The 19612-nt window shown below is 41.9% G+C and overlaps 1 protein-coding gene across 2 annotated transcripts in view; it reads right to left on the minus strand.

The window, feature by feature from the left end:
* Positions 1 to 48: 48 nt before the first annotated feature.
* Positions 49 to 19612, minus strand: part of nfatc3a (nuclear factor of activated T cells 3a) — a 70332-nt gene continuing 50768 nt past the window's right edge. For both annotated transcript variants that reach the window (XM_046032623.1, XM_046032624.1), the window contains 2 exons: positions 14087 to 15181; positions 49 to 2629 (listed from right to left, as the gene is read on the minus strand). In XM_046032623.1, the coding sequence (XP_045888579.1) occupies positions 2553 to 2629; positions 14087 to 15181 (1172 nt within the window). In that variant the 3' untranslated portion in view covers positions 49 to 2552. The remainder of the gene's footprint in view (positions 2630 to 14086; positions 15182 to 19612) is intronic.

The following is a 19612-nucleotide window of genomic DNA, read 5'->3' on the forward strand; positions in this document are numbered from 1 at the left end:
CCCCCCCCCAACCCCCCCCCCCCCCCCCCCCCCCCCCCCCCCAAAAAAAACAAATAAAAATGAATAATAATAGTTTGCTGACTTATGTCTTAGTCGTGGAAAAAAAAATCAACCCAGAACAGCATACAGACACACTGACAAACTGGTTTTCAAACCAAGAGTTAAGGCATCCTAATAGATTACATAGTGACATGATACTCTCACTATCTGACTGCTTTTTTTTCCTCCTTTCCGTTCTGTGAAGCAACTTTATTAAAAAGTTTATAATCTCATTTTTCATATTTAATGTCATACCTCACATTTGCTGCTGTTATAGTTTGCATAGCCTAAATATATTTGTGTGCTTCTTTTGTTGAAAATAGGACTCTTAAAAATTCCTGTCTTCTATACAGCATATTTGGTACAAACATCGACCATCCACTCACTCACACACACACACACACACACACACACTCTCTCACTCACACACAACTGATCCTATTAAGATGCTTACACTGCGTCTTTGACAAGGCAGATTGGCTGATGGACAATTCCAGGATGCTAACAGAATCAATCAAGCATCTACAACAAGTCTACAGTCTACTTCTATAGGCATCAAGGTCTTTTTTTTGTCTTTTTTCTCTCTGTCATTTTTAAAGGCATTAGGCAGAATTTGAATGCATAGCAGAATCATTTTCACCTGGAAACTGACTTCAAATCGTCAAAAGCAACACTCCTCAGCTCTCACACGCAGGAGCATCATTGTCAAGCTTAAGGCAAAAAAAATTAAAATAAAAAAGCCAATGGAAATCTTTGCGCCAGAATCAGTCTCTGTCTGTTCACATCCACGTCACACCTGACTACAAACATGCCTGAAACACTGAAACATTTTCTCCTTTCTCCAGACCATGTTATTGCTGCCGTACAGGCGCTGCATGTTGGTCAGAGTAGTAATTAATGTATAAATCATCAAGAACAGACAAAATTCTGGATACAATTAAGGAGAAGTCTTTGATTGTGAATAGCAAACATTGATTGTTGCAAACGGGCATGTGGAAGACCCTGTTAAATCCAGATATTGATCTTCAGACTTTGGGACTTTATCATTACCGAAGGAGGGAACAACACATAAATGCAATATATAGACATCTTTACGTATAAAAAACGTTTCAGAATATTTCTCATTATGTGTCGCCTAGGCTGTCACACCATCACCATGGTGGCTGTTAGGAATCAGAAGGCACACAAGGGCCCCTGGGAGATCTGGGGGAGTTATTGCATGAAAAGAATTTTCAGAGAGGTTTGTCTCTGCAGATTCATAAAAACACTCCTCTGTAATGTGGAATTAACGGGCGCCGTTAAATATCTTTGAATGAAAACGATCAAGAGGGCTAGCTGAGTCCTGTCACTCACTCACCCCTCATCAGGATTCATGAAGTCGTACCCACGTGATCCAAGTCGCACATCTGTGTCCAAAAATTTTTACAGTCAAAGCTAGCTGTGCAAAACAATAACATCAAAAAGCTTTCGCTAACAAAGCTGCTAGGTGTTAATAAGGCGTTTGTTCAACAAGAAGATCAGTTAACACAGGAGAGGGAGGACATAAAGACAAAACAGAAGAGACAGAAAGAGGAAGGGAGGGGGGATTCATGTACAGATATCTACACGGCTGCAAGGTTACTAAAAGTTGTGGAATGTTGCAGGTTGCAGATCCCAGACCAGCGTCGATACTGCAACATTTTCTGAAACTTATTTATTTTTTTTTTTTACTGATCATTAAAATTCAGATCATTCAGGCTGGTTTTAATTTGAATTTGGTATTTCAATTTTACGACTAATAATAAATTTTTCTAGAAGCTCCGCAAGTCTATAATCTCTGCCTTCCATGTGTGTTTAGTTTTGCTGCATGGTCACATCACGCCACACGTTGCTGATGCTCACTCAGGCAAACGCAGAATGTTTTGATTCTGAGATCTGGCTTCCTGTGAGAGCACAGTGCGCTTATTCTTATATGTCTCAAGACGTCTTCATTCACGTGGGTCAATGCTGGTGAGGGGGGAGGAGGGGAACACACGCCATTGGATTGTCTCCCCGGAAGAAGGTTATTTGAAAAAGTGAGTGCTCCTAAAATCATTGACAGCTGATTGGTCAGGAAGACAGCGCCGCTCGGAAAAGTCAGGCACACGTCTAGTGAAGGGAGACGGGGTCACATCTTATTAATCCTCGTTATTCTGCAACCATTTCAACCTCGGTGTAACTCGACATGGCTCCTGCTCACCTTCCTGTTTTAATCTGACCAGTTCTGTGTCGCAAATGAGTGTGAATGACATATGAGAGTGTCCTCTTGTCCGGCTTGGTGGTCTAGCAGGTCCATAAGAACTTTAACAGAATCTCCAGTCGTATTCTGTATTTGACCACAGTCTTTCTTATCTCCTCGATGCCCTCTTGTCCCATCGCAGACAGGACCAGCACCTGGATCCGGGGCCCGGGGTCAGTGTTGGAGCCGCAGGGTTTAGAGCTGGAGTGGATGGTTCACAACCCGAAAGGCTGCGTCAGGGCCTGAGTGGGCTGAGCTATGACTGGTTGTGTGCTGATGAAGGACCATGAGTGCTGGGGGACTGGGACATGTCTCTGCCAATGATTTCATTCACTGTGAAGAGAAAAAAACAAACAGAAATACACTTAATATTACTTATTTAATATATAATTCACTTGAGCGTGTATTGTAAGGTTTCATCATCCCGTCACCTCTGGAAATGAAGTTCAGCAGAGGTTTGTATGTCTGGCCAGCAGAGGGCAGAACTGGTCCACACTGAGTTGCTCACAACACTGAGAGCTCAAACTTAACCAGCCACGGGCTCAAAGTGGAAAAAACTCAACCAAACTGGCAAACCCAAAGGTCACAGCTCTGACGTTAGATTTAATCAACCCTGACATAACAAATGAGAGAAACTATTCCATTCACTAAATGTTCCACTTCTGACCTTTGCTTGAGTCCAGCGACTGTTACCAGTTACCACAGCACATTGACTCCAGCGGGTCTGTCCGTTACTTCATTAGAGCTTTAATGGTGGTTCAGTACATTTCCTCAGGCCTGTTCATGGGGTTTGTAAGCATGACAAAAGGACTATGTAAAACCAATCTTTTGTTAAAAAAACATGCCGTCGAGCCCGGAGTGGCACTCAGGCGCAGCAAGGTTAATTACTCCACCGACTCAGTTAGAGCACGATTTTAAATAAATAACACACATCTCATTCTGTGAGTTGCTGCCGGGTTGTTGTTTTTTTTTCAGCCAGCGCGTGTGATTGTTCTACAGCTGCTGCCTCCATTCAGTATTCACACTGGGACCACAAAAGACACAGCAGGGAGCTAGTAAAAAAAAAAATGCTGCAGTGAAGTAAATCAACTTCAAATACTTTCATTTGTGTGGAATTCATGGAAAATGTGGTGAAGGTTTTGTTTCTTTTCCACTGTAACAATAGGCGTGCGTTGAGTTTTAGTCCCTGCGACTTCTTTCGTGTGATTTCCCTTCAGGTCCGAAACACGGCGCGCACAAATCAGGCTGGGCAAACTTGTTTGGGAGGGTGCAGCAGAGAACTTTACAACAGAGGTTTACAAGCAGACCTGTCTGTACACGACAGTCAAAACGTGACTCCTCTCTTCTCCATCTATCTCTGTCCACTTGTGCAAATGTACTGTAAAAGCGCACACTCCCCAGGCCTTATGACACACATGTATTACTGTTAAAAAATGTAGTGGGGGCAGGGGGTGACTGAGTCAATGATGAGCAAATGAACCCAAGCCAAGTGTGTGTTTCATAAGATAAAAGAAACCATATTTAAATTTGATGATGCAGAGAGTGAAAAGATCGCTGTAAAATAAAACAAATGTATTGATTAAGCAACACAGCTTTCATAAATTCACTAAACTTTAATAGTGCTCATATTTGTGGTGTTTACTTCCCATCTGTTTTCACAATTTCATCCTCTCTGCCTCAAACTACAGTGTGCTCTAAGTCAGTTTCTCTTGTGTACTAACTGCACGATGTTTCTTTTAACACCTCATTTCTGTTACAGTTTCAGGACCAACACTTTTCATTTAGTGTACATTCTGTTGTTTTATTTGTGTTTTCTGCTGCTTGCTTTTGTGTCTGGCCACCATCACTCACATCATCCTGTTAGCGTGGGAGGCTCTTCCTTTCCCATGTCAACCATGTTCACACACAATCACACCACCACGCACTTATGAGACGACACTGTGACTGTCGAAGCAAACAATTACCTCTGTATATACAGAATGGAGGTGCAATGTATAACAAGTTGGCCAGTTTATCGATTTTGTCACACACATCCATCGGTGAAGTAAAATTGTGATGGAGGATTACAGATCTCCTTTAAAGGCCGTGACCTTTCAAAGTGGTGCAACTTTTCTTAAAATAAAGCATCTTGTAGCTGTTAAAGGATATATCGAAAAAAACTAAAACTTAGCAATTGGGCTTCTTTTGTGCAAGCTCTACACCGATTAAATGAAATGTAGCTAAGAAATGTTTTATATTTCACTCTTATATTACAAAACGAATGTATAAAATACCACAAATGAGTGTGCACATTTCTTTCTAAATCCATCATTGTCTGTTTAAAGCTCTAATTGGAACAATTTGATAATTAAATTACTGAGTCAATCACAGAGCGATGTTTACGGGCCTGTCATAGCCTTCTGCACAGCTAAAATGTCATGTGGCAAACTCTGTAGCTCTGTTGATTGATGAGAGTGAATCTGCTCTAACACCACAGGAATATGAGCAACGAAGCGCGACCGACCAACATTAAGTGGGCGTCTGCAAAAACATATCACTTTCCGCTGTACTGATCAGATTGTTGCAGAGGCAAACATTAACCTATTGACATATGATAAATAAGTCAGGAGAGACAAAGAGAGCACAAAACAATCTGAAAACCCATGACTCAATCAAACGCAACTTTAGACTAATTCGTCTCAATTTGATTCACTCGGTTTTCTCATTAAAAAACGGTGCCAGAAGAGGTTTCCCTACGCAATCTGTCAGATACATTTTCTTAAGTCTTCACTCTCGCTATTACAGCTGCGCTCGATGTAAATTTGGACAACTTGATTTGAGGCCGTTTGAAAAAAGACTTATAGTCTCAAAACAGACAATGGAAAAGACGAGACTGCCCCGTACGCTTTGTTGCTTTCCTTCTGATTGGATGTCCTACCGAGAAAGGAATCAATATTATAATGAAAATAGAAACAAAAAATAAACCTCAGTAATCCAGTAAAAGTTTCTCTCAAAGCGAAAAAAAGTTTTAACCCACAGAAAGCACTTTTTTGCATAAAACTGAATTTTCCCATATCAATGAGCTATAATCTATGCTTCACATACAAGCCTTCATTTAAAACTGGAGCTCCACACATCAATGATCCAGAAGTGAAAGAGAGGTTTGAGTCGAGCCGAGCCTATGATGAGTTTCATATGCTGATAGTGTCCTCTCAGATTTACTGGTATTGCTTATGACAGAGCAACAGAAAGCCGGTGATTCAGCGCTGCCTGCCATAGTAAGTGTGGCTCTGAATGGCTCAGCCGGAGGGAGATCCTCTTCAAATGACTGGGAGGGGGGCTCCCTAGTCAAAATATACATCTGCAGTCAGCCGACTGCTACTAATACTACTACTGCTCTCAGGTAGCCTCATATCAGATGGATCCTTCCTCTTGGTGCTGACAGCTTTTAATACTCCATGCATGTGCGCATGTAAACAATAAATGTAACATATCAACAATTAAAAGAGTACATACAAAGTGATCTCTGCATCCACTCAAATACTTATCATCTATACAGCGCACTTTAAATGTTTTTATTTGGACATTTCATCACAAATATTCATACTAATCTTTAGGAGCAAGCTTCTTTGTGTTTAAGAGGAACTGCAGGACAAAAAGAGGGGAAGGCTTAAATCTTTGTGGAGTAGGACAGTAAAGCTGATGATACACGGGGCAACTTTTTGAGCAATGTTGCTGGGTAATCTTGCTAGTGGCAAGTCCGGCTATGTTTTTAACAGATAGGGGCGGTGCGGGGTGGGTGGCGGAATGGTGGGGGAAGGGGATTACGGTAGTAATCTTTACTCATTATCATTGATGGCAACGTTGCCCTGTACGATTGCTCTAAAAGTTGCTCCATGTATCATCAGCTTAACAGTCATAAGAGTAAAGGGGTTCAGATTCATATCACAAAATGTATCTGGGAAAGATATAACCCAAAAACTCCTTTCAAAAAACAAACCTCAAAACAAACTGTGCCTCTAAAAACAAATGTATTGTCATATCGACATGTGCTGAATGAAATGTTTCCCTCAAAAGACAGTTTCATGTCTAGCAGGAGACCACTGGGACTGGGTAATCCCATGACCTCGGTTCTTAAGTGCATGTTGAAGGAGGTATATTAAAAAGATTTTCATAATGCAAAACAGAAGCGAAATAGGCAGAGGGACACTCAGTACAATAAACATATCTGCTGTCGAAATGGAAAATGGGTAATTATCATAACCCTCTATGACACATTGAAAAAAGTTCCCTGACCCAGGCTTAAAAAACATTACTCTGGCAGAGCGGCTTAAGCAAACAACTCAAAGACTGACTGATTCTTGAGTCCAGCAAATGAAGACAACATGCCACAATGGAAAACATTTGTGCAAAGGGAACAGAAAGAGGCAAGAGACTTGGTTTGCCTGCAAGAGGGAATATCAAAGCACACAGTTTCCACTTGCAGGGCCCTCTAATGAAATCTTCACAAAGCCTCAGGTATGAGAGAGTCAAAATCCACTGAGCAATCACACACACACACACACACACACATTGGAAATAGATGGTCAGTTGATGGAACTTGTATTGAAATCTTCCAGATCTGCCTCAATAAAACTTTCTCTGCTTCACTCGTTTAACTCTGCTGCTGCTCTGTGATTCTTTTCTGTTTTATTTGAATCTCACTTATGGAGTTAGGTAAGTGCGTGGGTGAGGGCACAGAGTACACCGGAGAAGCTCGTTTAAAAGTCAGTTTCTCAAAGTCACTCATTTGTGTGAATCATCTGTGGATTTCCCGTTCGATCTGACGGTAAGTGATTCACAAGACTCCCGCCTTTGATCCGGGACTCAGAGTAGTGGCTACAGGGAGGAAACCACTGGAGCCCACATGGCCGCCTGTGGAGATTGGCAAAGCCCATTAATACACACACTGTAGGACTTCATCTTCATCAGCAGAGAAAATGAAGCTGATGAGTCTCTGGTGTCAAAAGCACAAATACAAAGTTTTTCCTGCCATTTAATTGGTGTTGGTCAAGAGCTGCTCACTAAAAGACTGAATTTGTTTTTCACTTGAGCAAAGTTCTGATTAATGTCTACTACAACTATTACAACTAATCATTATTTTCATTATCAATAGATTGTTCTACAAAATATCACAAAATACTGAAAATACCAGTTAAAATTCATTAAAGCCCAAGATGATGTCTTCAGATAAATCAAATATATTTAATTAACTATCACATAAGACAAAGAAAAGCATCAATTTTGAGAAGCTGAGAATGTTTTGTTTTTTTGTTTGAAAAACTGCTGAAGATGAATTTTCCGTCGATCAACTAATTTAACAGCAACACACTAAGGTAACTCGCCCAAGGTTCGCAGAAAAATTTATTGTTTACACACACTTGCATACGCACATGTCAGCAGCTCTAAATTTACTAGGGGGAGTGACCTCTACTTCACCACACTCTGTCAAGCCCTCACTTGTGCTCCATGAGAAATGTGGTGAGAATTCATTTTCCAGTCAAACACCAGCGCTCGATGCTTAGCTGACGAGCACAAATCAACACTGACACTCAGGAAGAGAAACAAGAGCCCCCAACAATGCAACAAACAAAATCTTGCCATCCAATTAAAGACAGCACTGGTCATTTTCATAATAATTTGGTAGCTCTATATTCAGAAACATGAACTTAAAGTTAAAATGCTGTTCACATCCACTGACGGATTTCCAGGCTTCCCCTCCTGCTGTCTAAAGAAAAAGGTAGTACAGTCTCCACACCAGACTCCAGCCTCTGCCAAGACCTCTGCATTACACTCTCTAAGACCTTAATTGTATGGAAAGATGACAAAGAAAGTCCATTTCCACTTGTTTCAGGGGAAAAGACCAGCAAATGTTTGCCATTGTTTTTAACAAGCAGCAGCAACAGCATTTGATGGAAACGTATTTTCCTTCCACTGTTGTTTTTTCATGCCATCAAATCAAGAGTTCTGTGTTATTACACTGTTATGGTTGGTTAACAGCGGTGTGAAGCCTTAGTTCCATACACACACGACATGTGAACACACAGAGAAAAAAAGGACAATTTCTTTCTGGTTGTTTAATACAAATAATCACTGTTAAATGAACTACAGATATGTTTACATTTCTTCCATAATGGAAAAAACCTTATTAGTCTGATGCAGTATCTCTAGTGATGAATTCCAGTGTTCATAAAAAAGCTGCCCAGCCAGAGTTGCCAGCCCTCCAATGCTTTTACTGTAAATGACTTTACTGTTTTACACTGTTGTTGGATGATGGTTGTTTAGCTATGATTATGGCTATTACATTACAATAAATGGAGGCAGTTGTACTTTTACTTTTCAAGCCTTTTCCCAAAAAGAAAAATGTTAATCAAGATAATTTTAAAAGGTAGCCAAAAACTAAAGGTCACTTCCAAATGTAATTTCATGTTTAATTTCATTTTGGATGCAACTGTAGTCGTATTTCTCGCCACCTGTCAAAGGTAAATCCAATACTCACTGGCGTTTGCTCCCTGGTCTGGTCGGCCAACTTCTGAGAAAACCATCCAAGTCTTTTTTGGATTGCTAGACGTTGGCCTCTTCACCACTCACTTGTTTTACTCATTTACAGCTCTCTGCCATTTTGTAACATTCAAGCATACGGTCAGATGGTGGGCAGAGAGCAGCTGAAGGAGACTTAAAACTGAAGAGACTGGGACGTTGCTGTTGATTTTCAGCAGGGTTGGTAGTGCTGACAAGCCTTTCACTTTACAAAGAGCTACTTAGGTGAGGGTAAGGTAACAAAATCTGCCTACCAGCACCTCTAAAGTTCAGTAACATTTTACATCTTGCTTGTTTCTAGCCTTTGTGCTAACTGGCTAAAACAACTTGTGGCTTTACAGCAGTTTGTGTGTCTTGCCAGGCAACCAGAATAGGCTTCATTAAGTGACTGCATCCAGCCCAGAAGTAGTCCGGCACATAGCCGTAGATGTTAAGTGGATTTTGTCACCTTCAGACAGACCATTTTTATCTTCTCATCTAACTCTGGGCACCGAAGCAAATAAGCAAATTTCTAAAATGTTGCTTAATGGATCTTTACATTTAGAAAATGCAGTGTGCAAGTCTCTGAGTAACAGTGATGTAGCCCGTTAAATTAAATAAAAAGTCTGACTGTGAAATTAAAATGTCAACAACACGTGAGGAGTGATTGTGCCCAACAATATGTGGTGCCACAACTTTTTTAGCAACAGCTCCTGGAAGTTTCAGCCTATTTCTACACAGTCTGTGCACTTATAAAGACAGAAAAACAGAACAATAAAAACGTATCTTTAAAAGATGTGACTGCACGGACACTGCCTTGTATATTTGATTACATCTACAGGATAACGTGTGTTACTCCCTCAACGAGTGCAGGCAGCAGAGCATTTGGCCTATTATTAACCCTCATAGCTCGCAGTCTGAGGCAGCTGTGCATTTGGGCAGGGCAGGGCAGACAAAAGACCAGCTATTGTTGTGAACACACACTACCGACACCACAGTAACTGCTTACACACACGCACAGACAAACACATTCGTGCTATCCCTTCCCATCAGTGCTCTGTAAGCATAGAGATCGTCATGTGTAGATTAATCAGTTAAATTCACAAATCAGCTACACAGGGGTTTCAGATTCTGTCATCATGACAGCTGTGATCGTCGTAGAAGGACCCATGCTTCACGCCACTATTGTGATGATGGCCAAACACACACCTTTACAGGGCTTTGGGGAACCTGGCTGATAGTCAAAAACAGTAAAAGTCCATCAATCATCCACACCTGTTTATCCTTAAGTCCTGTAGTGAATGGAATCTGTATTTGTTTTTTTGTGTAGGTACTGACATGCCATGGCAAAATGTGACAAAAATCATGAAAAATGTGTCTCTGATAATATTTTGTGATAACTGCACCCAACCTGACTCTGTTCTGTTTTGATTTAGACATCAAAGCAGTACAAACACACAAAGCTGCACATTTTAGCGACGCTCGGTTATGTCCCATGCTGCTTTTTTCACTGTAAAACATAGTCAAAATAAAGCCCCTTGCTGTCCATTTGGTGGACATTCCATTTCAAAGACGCCATTTCAAATTGGATATGTTATTTAATATTTGGATTAAGTCCAGTTTCAACTGCACCACCTCATTTAGTTGATATGGACAATTTAAAATACACAGAATATACTGTAAAAAAGACTTTAATTATCCAATATAAATTATATAAAAGTTTAATCTCAGATGCCAGGTATATTTCAGATTGAATGTCTCGGCTGAGTGACCCTGGAGTGGGGTTGGATCCTGACCTTGTCTGTCCATCTGTCTGTCAGTCTGTCTTCTCACCTCCTGTGTCTCCTGCTTTGCACGCACACGCACGCACACACACACGCACACACACACACACACACACACACACACACACTACACTTACAGAGCCACAACATCAAACAGATACACGCAAACACAATACCCCATCTAACACACACACACACACACACACACACACACACACCTCAAGCATACTCTGGTGTGCGTCACAAGGGCCATCTGCTTGCTAACCAGAGCAGTTTTCTTCAAATTCGTATTCCCTCTAGTGCCACTGACACATGTCTGTGACACTACCGCAGTAGCTTATTTCATGTATAATGTTTGTATGATATGCAAAGCAATGATTCAGTCTAAGTTTTTTACAGGTCAGAAGACCATTTACGGACAGATTTTTCACAAAAGATGGAATATTTTACTAAAAGATATATTTAAAAGGAAAAATAAAGTGGAGACAGCAGGAAGGTGACACATCCACATTCTCAAATGTCTAAAGCTTGTTTTAAAGGGTGAAATGTTCATGGTAGATCAGAAGGCTGGTTTCCCCTATTCTAACCACATTAATCAGAGCCAGCCACAGTGACAAGATGCACTGCCTTTAAATGTTAATTATGTATAATCGCTCTATGGATTCATTCTGGATTATTATTATATATGAACATCTTTAAACCATCATCTACAAGTGTATTATGCATTTTATATGTGTATCTTTTATGCAATATAAATTTATATGTTGTTTTTGCTACTCTACTTTGACATACATTGCATTTGTTCCCACCCTGATCTGTCAGTCTGTCAAACTGGGGTGAATATGGTCTACTTAATAGAGTGTGCTGCGACCTCCTAAAACTCAGAGCCGGGTGTAAGCTTCACGTTGCTACTTCACAACATGGCCTACAGAGCTGGGCTGGCACAGAAATCTATTTTTAGCCATGGGCTCAGAGGGAGAGCTTACATTCCCGGCTGAACTGTGTCACTCACAAACTTTTCTCACACTTTTTTGTCAGTCTGAGTGCAGCCAGCTACTTTCAGAGTGGCTGTGTGTCTGTCTCTGCACATGCGATGGGAAGACTTCTGAGTAAACAGATTTTATGAGCGCATACATGCGTCCACATGTGAGCCTGTAAAAAAGGCAGAAACGACAGAAAATCTTCGTCATCAGGCTTTTTTTCACACAGATTAACTGTTTAAATGGGTGTTAGCGAGTGTGTATGCATAAGTATTATGCACTGATGAACCTCAGTGATTGTTGGCCTTTCACACATGACTTATTGACAATGGCTCTGTGTTAATTAGGCTGCCCCTTGCTTGCACACAATATCACACCTCCCTGACACAGCCTCGCCAGGGCTATTTATTAACCCTGAGCCTTTAGGACCCTCATTTGAATATGGGGTTAACAAACAAGGCGGCAGGCAAGCAGGCGGATGATTTAGAACAGTGCGACACACATAATTTAGGTAAAGAAGTAGAGTTCATGGATGAGAGAAAAAACTGCTAAATGCATGCGTTGACTTCACGGTCAATTGTTAAGTCAACAAGTTCTCCAGAGCATGGTAATTACAGATGTTAACGCACTTACACACACGCTCACATACACACAAACACACACAGGATGTAATTACTGCAGCAGCACACAACTGTATTCTCTGTGTTCTAGCTACAGCCTTTGCAAGTAGCACAAAATGATCCTCGTGCTTTCCCCAGTTCCAAGAAGCCAAAAAACAATGTGTAATTAATCTCCAAACTGCTGCCAGAGATACAGAAGCTTAGCGGTTTACAATTAGGCCCTTTAATATGATACTATAGTTATCAGCCCCATTGTGTCTATGTTACCCAATACTAAGTCACAGGACCCCTCGATAATGAACCTGTGTGCACAACAGTGCGTTGCAATGACAGATGAAATGCTATCACCATAATCAGGCATCAAGTTTTCAGCCCCTTGAAAATACAACATCTGGTGCTCTGTATTGTTTTACATCATCAGATACAAATTTATCTCGCATGTGAAATATTGTAGGGTAAATTTTATCCCTCAGCTGCCCCTTGTTTTAGACTGAAAATGAGATTAATCACAGATGGGCGCGCTGTTTAAATATCTCGTGTTAAGGGGCAGGGTGAGGAGAGCCGAAAGACTGAACTGACAGAAAACTGAAGAAATAGATTCGGAGCAAAGACATGTATTTACACACAGAGCAAGACACAGTGAAAGGTAGACAATAGGGCTGAATGATCGTTTTCAAATCGAAATGGCGATTTGAAAGAACGCGATTAGCTAACTGTGAAGACGGCGATTAAAATGTAGGTTAATTACACAGCACATCTGACCTGTTTTAAACAGTCATACAGTTCCAAATTCATTCTGTTGTCTTCCTTGTGTGACAGATCTGCTCGCCAATCACAAGCTCCATGCGCCTCCTGTTATGGTCCTACTCACCAATCAGACCGGACAAAGGGGGTGTACGTTTTTACAAACAAAACTAGAGAAAAACATGGGATCATGGTTCCAGCTGGACAGACACACGCAGCGGCTCTGCGGCGGTTTTGTCCGGTGTCAACTCACACTTAACTGTTTCAGCAGCGGAGCATTTAGACTACACGTTCTTAACGTGTTGCTAATTTCTCATTTTGTGTGCTTCAACTACGGATAACAGCTCTCTGTGCGCCTGTTTCGTCCGCTCTCTGCATGCTGACGTTACATATCCCACATGGAGCATTTCAGAATAAGAGCGTTTTGACTGCCTGATTTTGCTGACTTGTTCCGATTTTGCTTATTTGTTCAGTTGTCCTTGATTTTTGTGCTTGTCTACTATTGGTAAGAAGGCTACATAGTTAAATAGTTTCTTTTTTTGTTTGTTTTAACTGTGTTCATTGTTGATGTACGATCGGGAGTCTGCAAAGGGTGTTTTCTTTTAAAAATCGACCGGATTCTCTCCGCCATTCTGTGTCTGACTTCCTGCCTGGTTCAAAAACAGACTGGCAGTGAATACTGAACTTTAGCAAAACTTAAATAAAAAAAAATCGCAAATCGAATCGTAATCACAATATCTGGCAGAAAAATCGCAATTAGATTTTTCCCCCAAATCGCTCGGCCCTAGTAGTCCACTGGGTGTCTTTGTCTGAGCTTCTCTTCTTTTAAACTCTTTTAGAGTGCTTGCAACCAAATATGAACAAGTGTCTATTTCTGAAGGCCTCGTCTGTTTTGTGTAACTGCCTCCATGAGCAACAAGTTCAAATAACATTTTATCGCTGTCCTGTGGTGTGTTTTCATGAACTGACCAATTACAGCAGAGAAGTTAGTTTAACGTCATTGCTCTTGATGAATCTCAGTGCTTTTCTGCTTGTTGAAGAAAACAGGTAGACACTGACCCACAGAAGAAAAATGCAAAATGATTTTGTTGTTACAGATACACATATGATAAATAAATATGTTACCATCGTCCAGCGTGATGTCCTGCAGGCCGATGGAACGGAAAGTGGGCTCCCTGTCCTCTGGCTCCTGTTTGATGTTCAGCCTCTCCCCATCTGAGGGGAAGGGCCCCTGCGGGCTTAGAGGGTGAACCAGAGACCCTGCTGCAGCTGGGGACAGGCTAGCCATGACCGGGCTTGTAGCTTGAGGAGAAGGCTGCCCCGAATGCTGCTGTTGCAGCAGCCCCAGAGGACTGCCACAAGAGGTGGGGGAGGATGAGGTGGGAGACTGGTAGGGCAGCGAGTGGAGCTGAGGGGAGGAAGGCCCAGAGTGCGGAGAGGGGATCATCCGGGGAGGAGGGGCACTGGACGGTGTGGGGCAGGAGGCTGACCTTTGACCTACCGGATGGTAGCCCATAGCCCTCTGCAGCTGGGAGGAGTGCTGCCCCACAAGGGGGTGGCTGCCGGGAGAGGGCACCTGGGTGGGATTCGGGGAGCAGTGATAGCCTCCGAGTGTGGGGAGGTGTGGGGATGAGGGGGTGAGCAGGGGTTGCTGGCTTTGGGGAGACCCAGCGATGGGGTTGGTAGTTGAAGAGGAAGGAGCTGATGGTGAGGAACAAGGGGAGGAAGAGTACACCATTCCCATGCCCATTGGGTGTGACGCTGCACTGGGGCTGTGCTGAAAGGGCATCCTCTCATAGCCCTGAGGAGGAAGACTGGACTGGCCATTGAAGGGCAGGCTATGACCGTGACTGTGGCTGTGCTGCATAGGCTGGTAGGAGGGCCGGGGAGGAGCAGGAAGAGGAGCAGGGGCAGAGCTTGGGTGGAACGTCATGTGGCAGTCTGCAGGGGGGTGGTGCAAACTGCGACCCTGAAGGTGAGGCAGGTGCTGAAAAGACGGGGAGCCCAAGGAGGAGCAAGGGGCCTGCAGGGGTAGCAGGCCAGGTCCAGAGCCTGTAGCCAGGCCATGAGGGGAGCTGGACAGAAGGTTGTCCGATGGGTGGCCCTGCTCAGGAGAAGGCAGCTGGGTGCGCACCAGACTGGCAGCATGTGCCAGGGGCATGGACATAGGGGGTACTGCAGGAAGGTCCAGCTCCTCTCTGTGCTCCTGTTTCACCATGACTAGAGGGAGAGAGGTATACACAGAGAGTAGGAGGAAGAGAGATGTGACGAAAGAGGAAAGACAGACAGGATGAAAGAACAGAAGAAAAACCACATTGTCAGTTACGCCTATCAATCAAATACTGCAAGAGCAGAAAGAAAAGACACGTAATCTATACACTTGTCAAGTCACTGCATTGCAACATCAACAGTGTCACTGCTATTTTTGCTTAAGGTACAGTAGTCCCGCGACTTCAACCAGCTAAAAAAGGTTGTAGCTATTTCAAGTTTTTCCTTATTCTCAACCCTCAATCTGTGGCTTTAGAGTTTAAATGTTTCAAACTAGGTCATAAGAAGCGGTGAACATGTATAGATTGTGAAATGGGTCTCTTTCCAGATGAAAAAAGCCTACCAAAAACCAAGTGACATTTTGATAGTAAATGGGGCCATTCCCTTTCACTGTGACAGCTCACAGCACTGCTATGCCAATTGGTAACCTATTTCCCAATCTGGTGCCTTGTGACAGTGAGTTTTATTTTTATCCAGCTCTGAATCAGAGGGAGAGCATATGTTGTCAGTCCGTGTGCCATCATGTGAAATGTTGTGTGGGGAAGAGGAGCTGAATGCCCTGCAGCCCAGATCAGACCAACAGAACAAACGAGTTCACTGATCGTGCCCTCTACTCACCTCATCATCATTGCCCCTGGGATTGAGAGGCAAGGGGCACGAAAAGGCCAAACAGGGTTTATTTTGGCTAAAAGTAGAGCCAGAGGGATATCAAGGGTAAGGGAAGGGTAAAGTACAATATATTTAAACATGGAACATAATTAAAGTCAGGGTGGTACAGCCTCAAAAGTGAGCATACTGATGACTGCCTGACAATGCTGCAATTTAAAAATACAAAGCAGGAACAAAAGGCATTTAGTCCTCTAATTTTCTGTATTAACATGTAAATTTTTTTCAAATTCATCCTCAAATTGGGCCAGGGCCTCTGCAGCCCAGCCCACGATGAGACATGAAACACGAATGATTGGGAGAGGATTTTTTTGCCACAATAAAGCAGGCGGTATCCGTGGTGACACTAGTGGTGTCAGCGACCCGGCTTGACTGACAGTGCAGGGTTACTTTCCTCTGCTCTTATTGGCTGCCCTAATCCGTCAACGGTGAAAACAGGAACTGTCTGTGCCGAGTGGGCGTGCTTGCAAACAGAAAAGGCTGGGTGGGTGGAGGGGCAAGGCCGCTTATACGCTTACACACACACACACACACGCACACACACACATACACTGTTGTGGTAAACTCAGGGTTTAGATATGTTGCACAAAATGCTCACATGTCATTATATTCCGCCAACGGTGTTTTCAGTTTGACTGTCTTCAAGAGGGAAAAAAAAAAACAATAACAATATCAAATAGCGAGGGAGGAATTTGACAATAATGAAAAACATTAAGGAAACTTTTAAATCATAATATCATAAACCCTGAGTTTCCTTAAATAAAATAATTATATCAAACCGCAACACATGGTCCATGTATAGTAAAAGTTTCCTGGATAGCAAAAGATCTGCATCACAAAACCCTATGCAAATACAGTACATGTGAGAGACAAAAAGGGTGTTCTTCGTAGTTTGGGTAGGCTTCAAAAAAACAGTTGGCAGGTGTTAATGTTATTGTTAGTGGAAGAGCCCCCTCTAAACCACAGCAATGCTTTCTTTGGAGAGAGAAAGAGAAATGGGGTTAGTGAAGCCCGTGTGGAGAAGTGTGCAACACGATGAGCACGTTACAACTGTCTCTGCTGTCAGTCAACTGTCTTGTTATTACCTTGGGAGATTAACTACAGCAGGATGCAAAACGCCCGAAGGAACGCAAATTAAAGCTTGAGAGAATCTCTTTGTGTAAATATCTGGGAAATAAGTTACTTAGGGACTCAAATACTTTAGCACCTAAAACAGCACAAGATTGGCAAAACTGGACCAGTTTGCCTAACCTGTGATGTCCAAAGGGTTTTTAAAACTGTAGCAGTTGTAAGTAAAAAAAAAAAAAACATTGAATCTCACCTGAAAGGTAAGTGAAGCGTTGTGATTGGCTCCTTTTCCGCTTGCCATTGCAGACATAAAATTGCACCTGCACAGCTGAACCCACAGTCTTACTGTGGTAGGGAGGGACCTCCACCATGATGCACGACTACAAACCAAAAAAATTTACATTTACATACACTTATTGCAGACAGAACATAATACCATATGATACAATGCAAATACTAGTGCAAAAGAAATTAAAACAAACAAGTTCATTAGAGTAAATATTACAGTCAAAATGCTGTAAATTAATGACTACTTACTCCTTGAGATTTCTCACGGATTATTTTTGCTTCAACTTCCCATTGTGGTCGTCCATCTAGAACAAACAAAAAGAGCTCAATAGACGACCAGTGGTAATCCTAGTGCCATGAACTGGCAAAGACACAAGTTAAAAAATGTACCTGAAAACTTTTACTGTATATACTAAAAACCCCTTATTTTCTTTTATCATTCCTGTCACTTTCATCTCTGTTTCTTTACGTTTAACCTCAAAATTATAGGAAAACTGCCACATCTGACATAGCAGTATCTCAGAAAAGACTTGGAACAGTTGCAAGTCTGGCTAAAGACAAACAGATTAATGCCTGACACCTCCATGGGTGAATCTCAGCGCCAATCTTGTGGTGGCAGTATCATTGTGTCATATTCTTTTATACAAAAAACCTTCAACTTCAAAATACACAGTTAAAATAGGCTTAAAAAAACAAATGGAGTGAAAATGAAAATGACCAGAATATGATCTGATCACTAAGACAGAAGGAGTAATAAACCCAGGCCACACATTATCACTAATGACAACATCTTTATAATTATATTTATATATGCAATTTATTTATAATAACTTTTCAAAAGTATAGTGTGACAAAGCAACTTTCCTCATTTGGAGTAGTTATCTTTCTCTATTTTCCTAAAGATGTCAGTGTACAGCGCTTTCTCAAACAGACAGGGCTTAAGAACCACATGAGGCTTCAGAAAAGCACACGATTTCAATTTGTTCTGGACAACCAAGAGACATCAAAATGAAGTCATTTTTAAAGGCCCAGAAGCCCCATGGAGAAAATCTTAGCAGCTATTAAATAGTAATCAAATGTCCAAATATCCTGCTGTTTGTCTTGTCTGGTTAAAATTATGGAGAGAGCAGTGGAATAATTGCATTTATTTTAAAATGCCTTTACACACTGCCAGGTTTCTGGCTAGAAAACACCCTTTCCAGTTTTCCTATGAGGGATCTAACTATTTGGCCAGACATCTTAGGGGCAGCTGCTTGAAGGGACGCAGTCGGGGTGAAAACACTGACAGGCTTGCCGTATGGTTGGAAGAAATCACAGTCATCACCGCATTGAGAAGAATAAAAACTTTGACAATGAAGTTAGTACAGTACAGTGTCTCAGCGGAGGCAAGTGCTGACATGGTGCAAGCATACTCTGCACCTGCATGGCCTCTTCCTCAAAACCCAAAGGCTTCCCCCAAATACCGCTGTCAGACATCTGCAACATGTCTGCAGAGAGGACTAACCTTCATCTGGATGCTAACAGAGTAAGCACTCAACTCTAAGCCTTGTAACATTTAGGCTATTCAGCTTTCAACCGAAATCCACACTCTACTGTAGCTTTAATTAGGTGATTTACCTGCTCTGATCTCACCTTTAAATTAGTCTTAGTTGTAGTAATCCACTGGCACATTAGCCAGTCATAACCCTACAGAGATTCTCTCTGTTAGGGAGTTTTTTTTCCCTTCCAATGAGCAAATGACCTTGAATGTCTTTGCAGCTGACAGCAGTGCAATATTGCAGCCCAGCTTGTTGACATTCAACAGGCAGGAGCAAGGGCCCCACATGTTCTGTCAGACAACAAGCACCAACGGGAACCTCATACCTCGCTAAGACAATGACTCGTATCATCCAGACGCCCTGCACACCCCAGTTAGGGGGGGAAAGAACGCGCACCCTTTGTGCCGCAAGATTGAACAAAAATAAAGAAGGTGATTACTGTTTATGTTGTAACATCTTTGTAAAAGCCCACAGTTGTTTGGCTTTTACAACTGAAACAACAAGTTGACAGAGTACACATGGGGTACTAGTCACTATTCAAAGCAGCCACTATTATAGCCTTTAAAGTCCACTCCTTTATATAAACATTCATCCTTGTAAAGTTGAAATACTTATACCAATTATGGACTTATTTTTTACTTTACTGTTTGATGACATCCCTTTATCTGTCTTCCCTTTCCTCTTCCTTCTATCCTTTCCCATTCCCTAAATACTACTACTTCAAATACCTTAATAAAAAATTAATTACTTAACTAAAAAAAAAATCATATCATATTACTGGTAAAGGCAGAGAGAAAGAAAGAAGAGGAAAACAGACATCTAT

The sequence above is a fragment of the Micropterus dolomieu genome, linkage group LG20, assembly GCF_021292245.1.
Source record: "Micropterus dolomieu isolate WLL.071019.BEF.003 ecotype Adirondacks linkage group LG20, ASM2129224v1, whole genome shotgun sequence".
NCBI classification, from domain to species: domain Eukaryota; kingdom Metazoa; phylum Chordata; class Actinopteri; order Centrarchiformes; family Centrarchidae; genus Micropterus; species Micropterus dolomieu.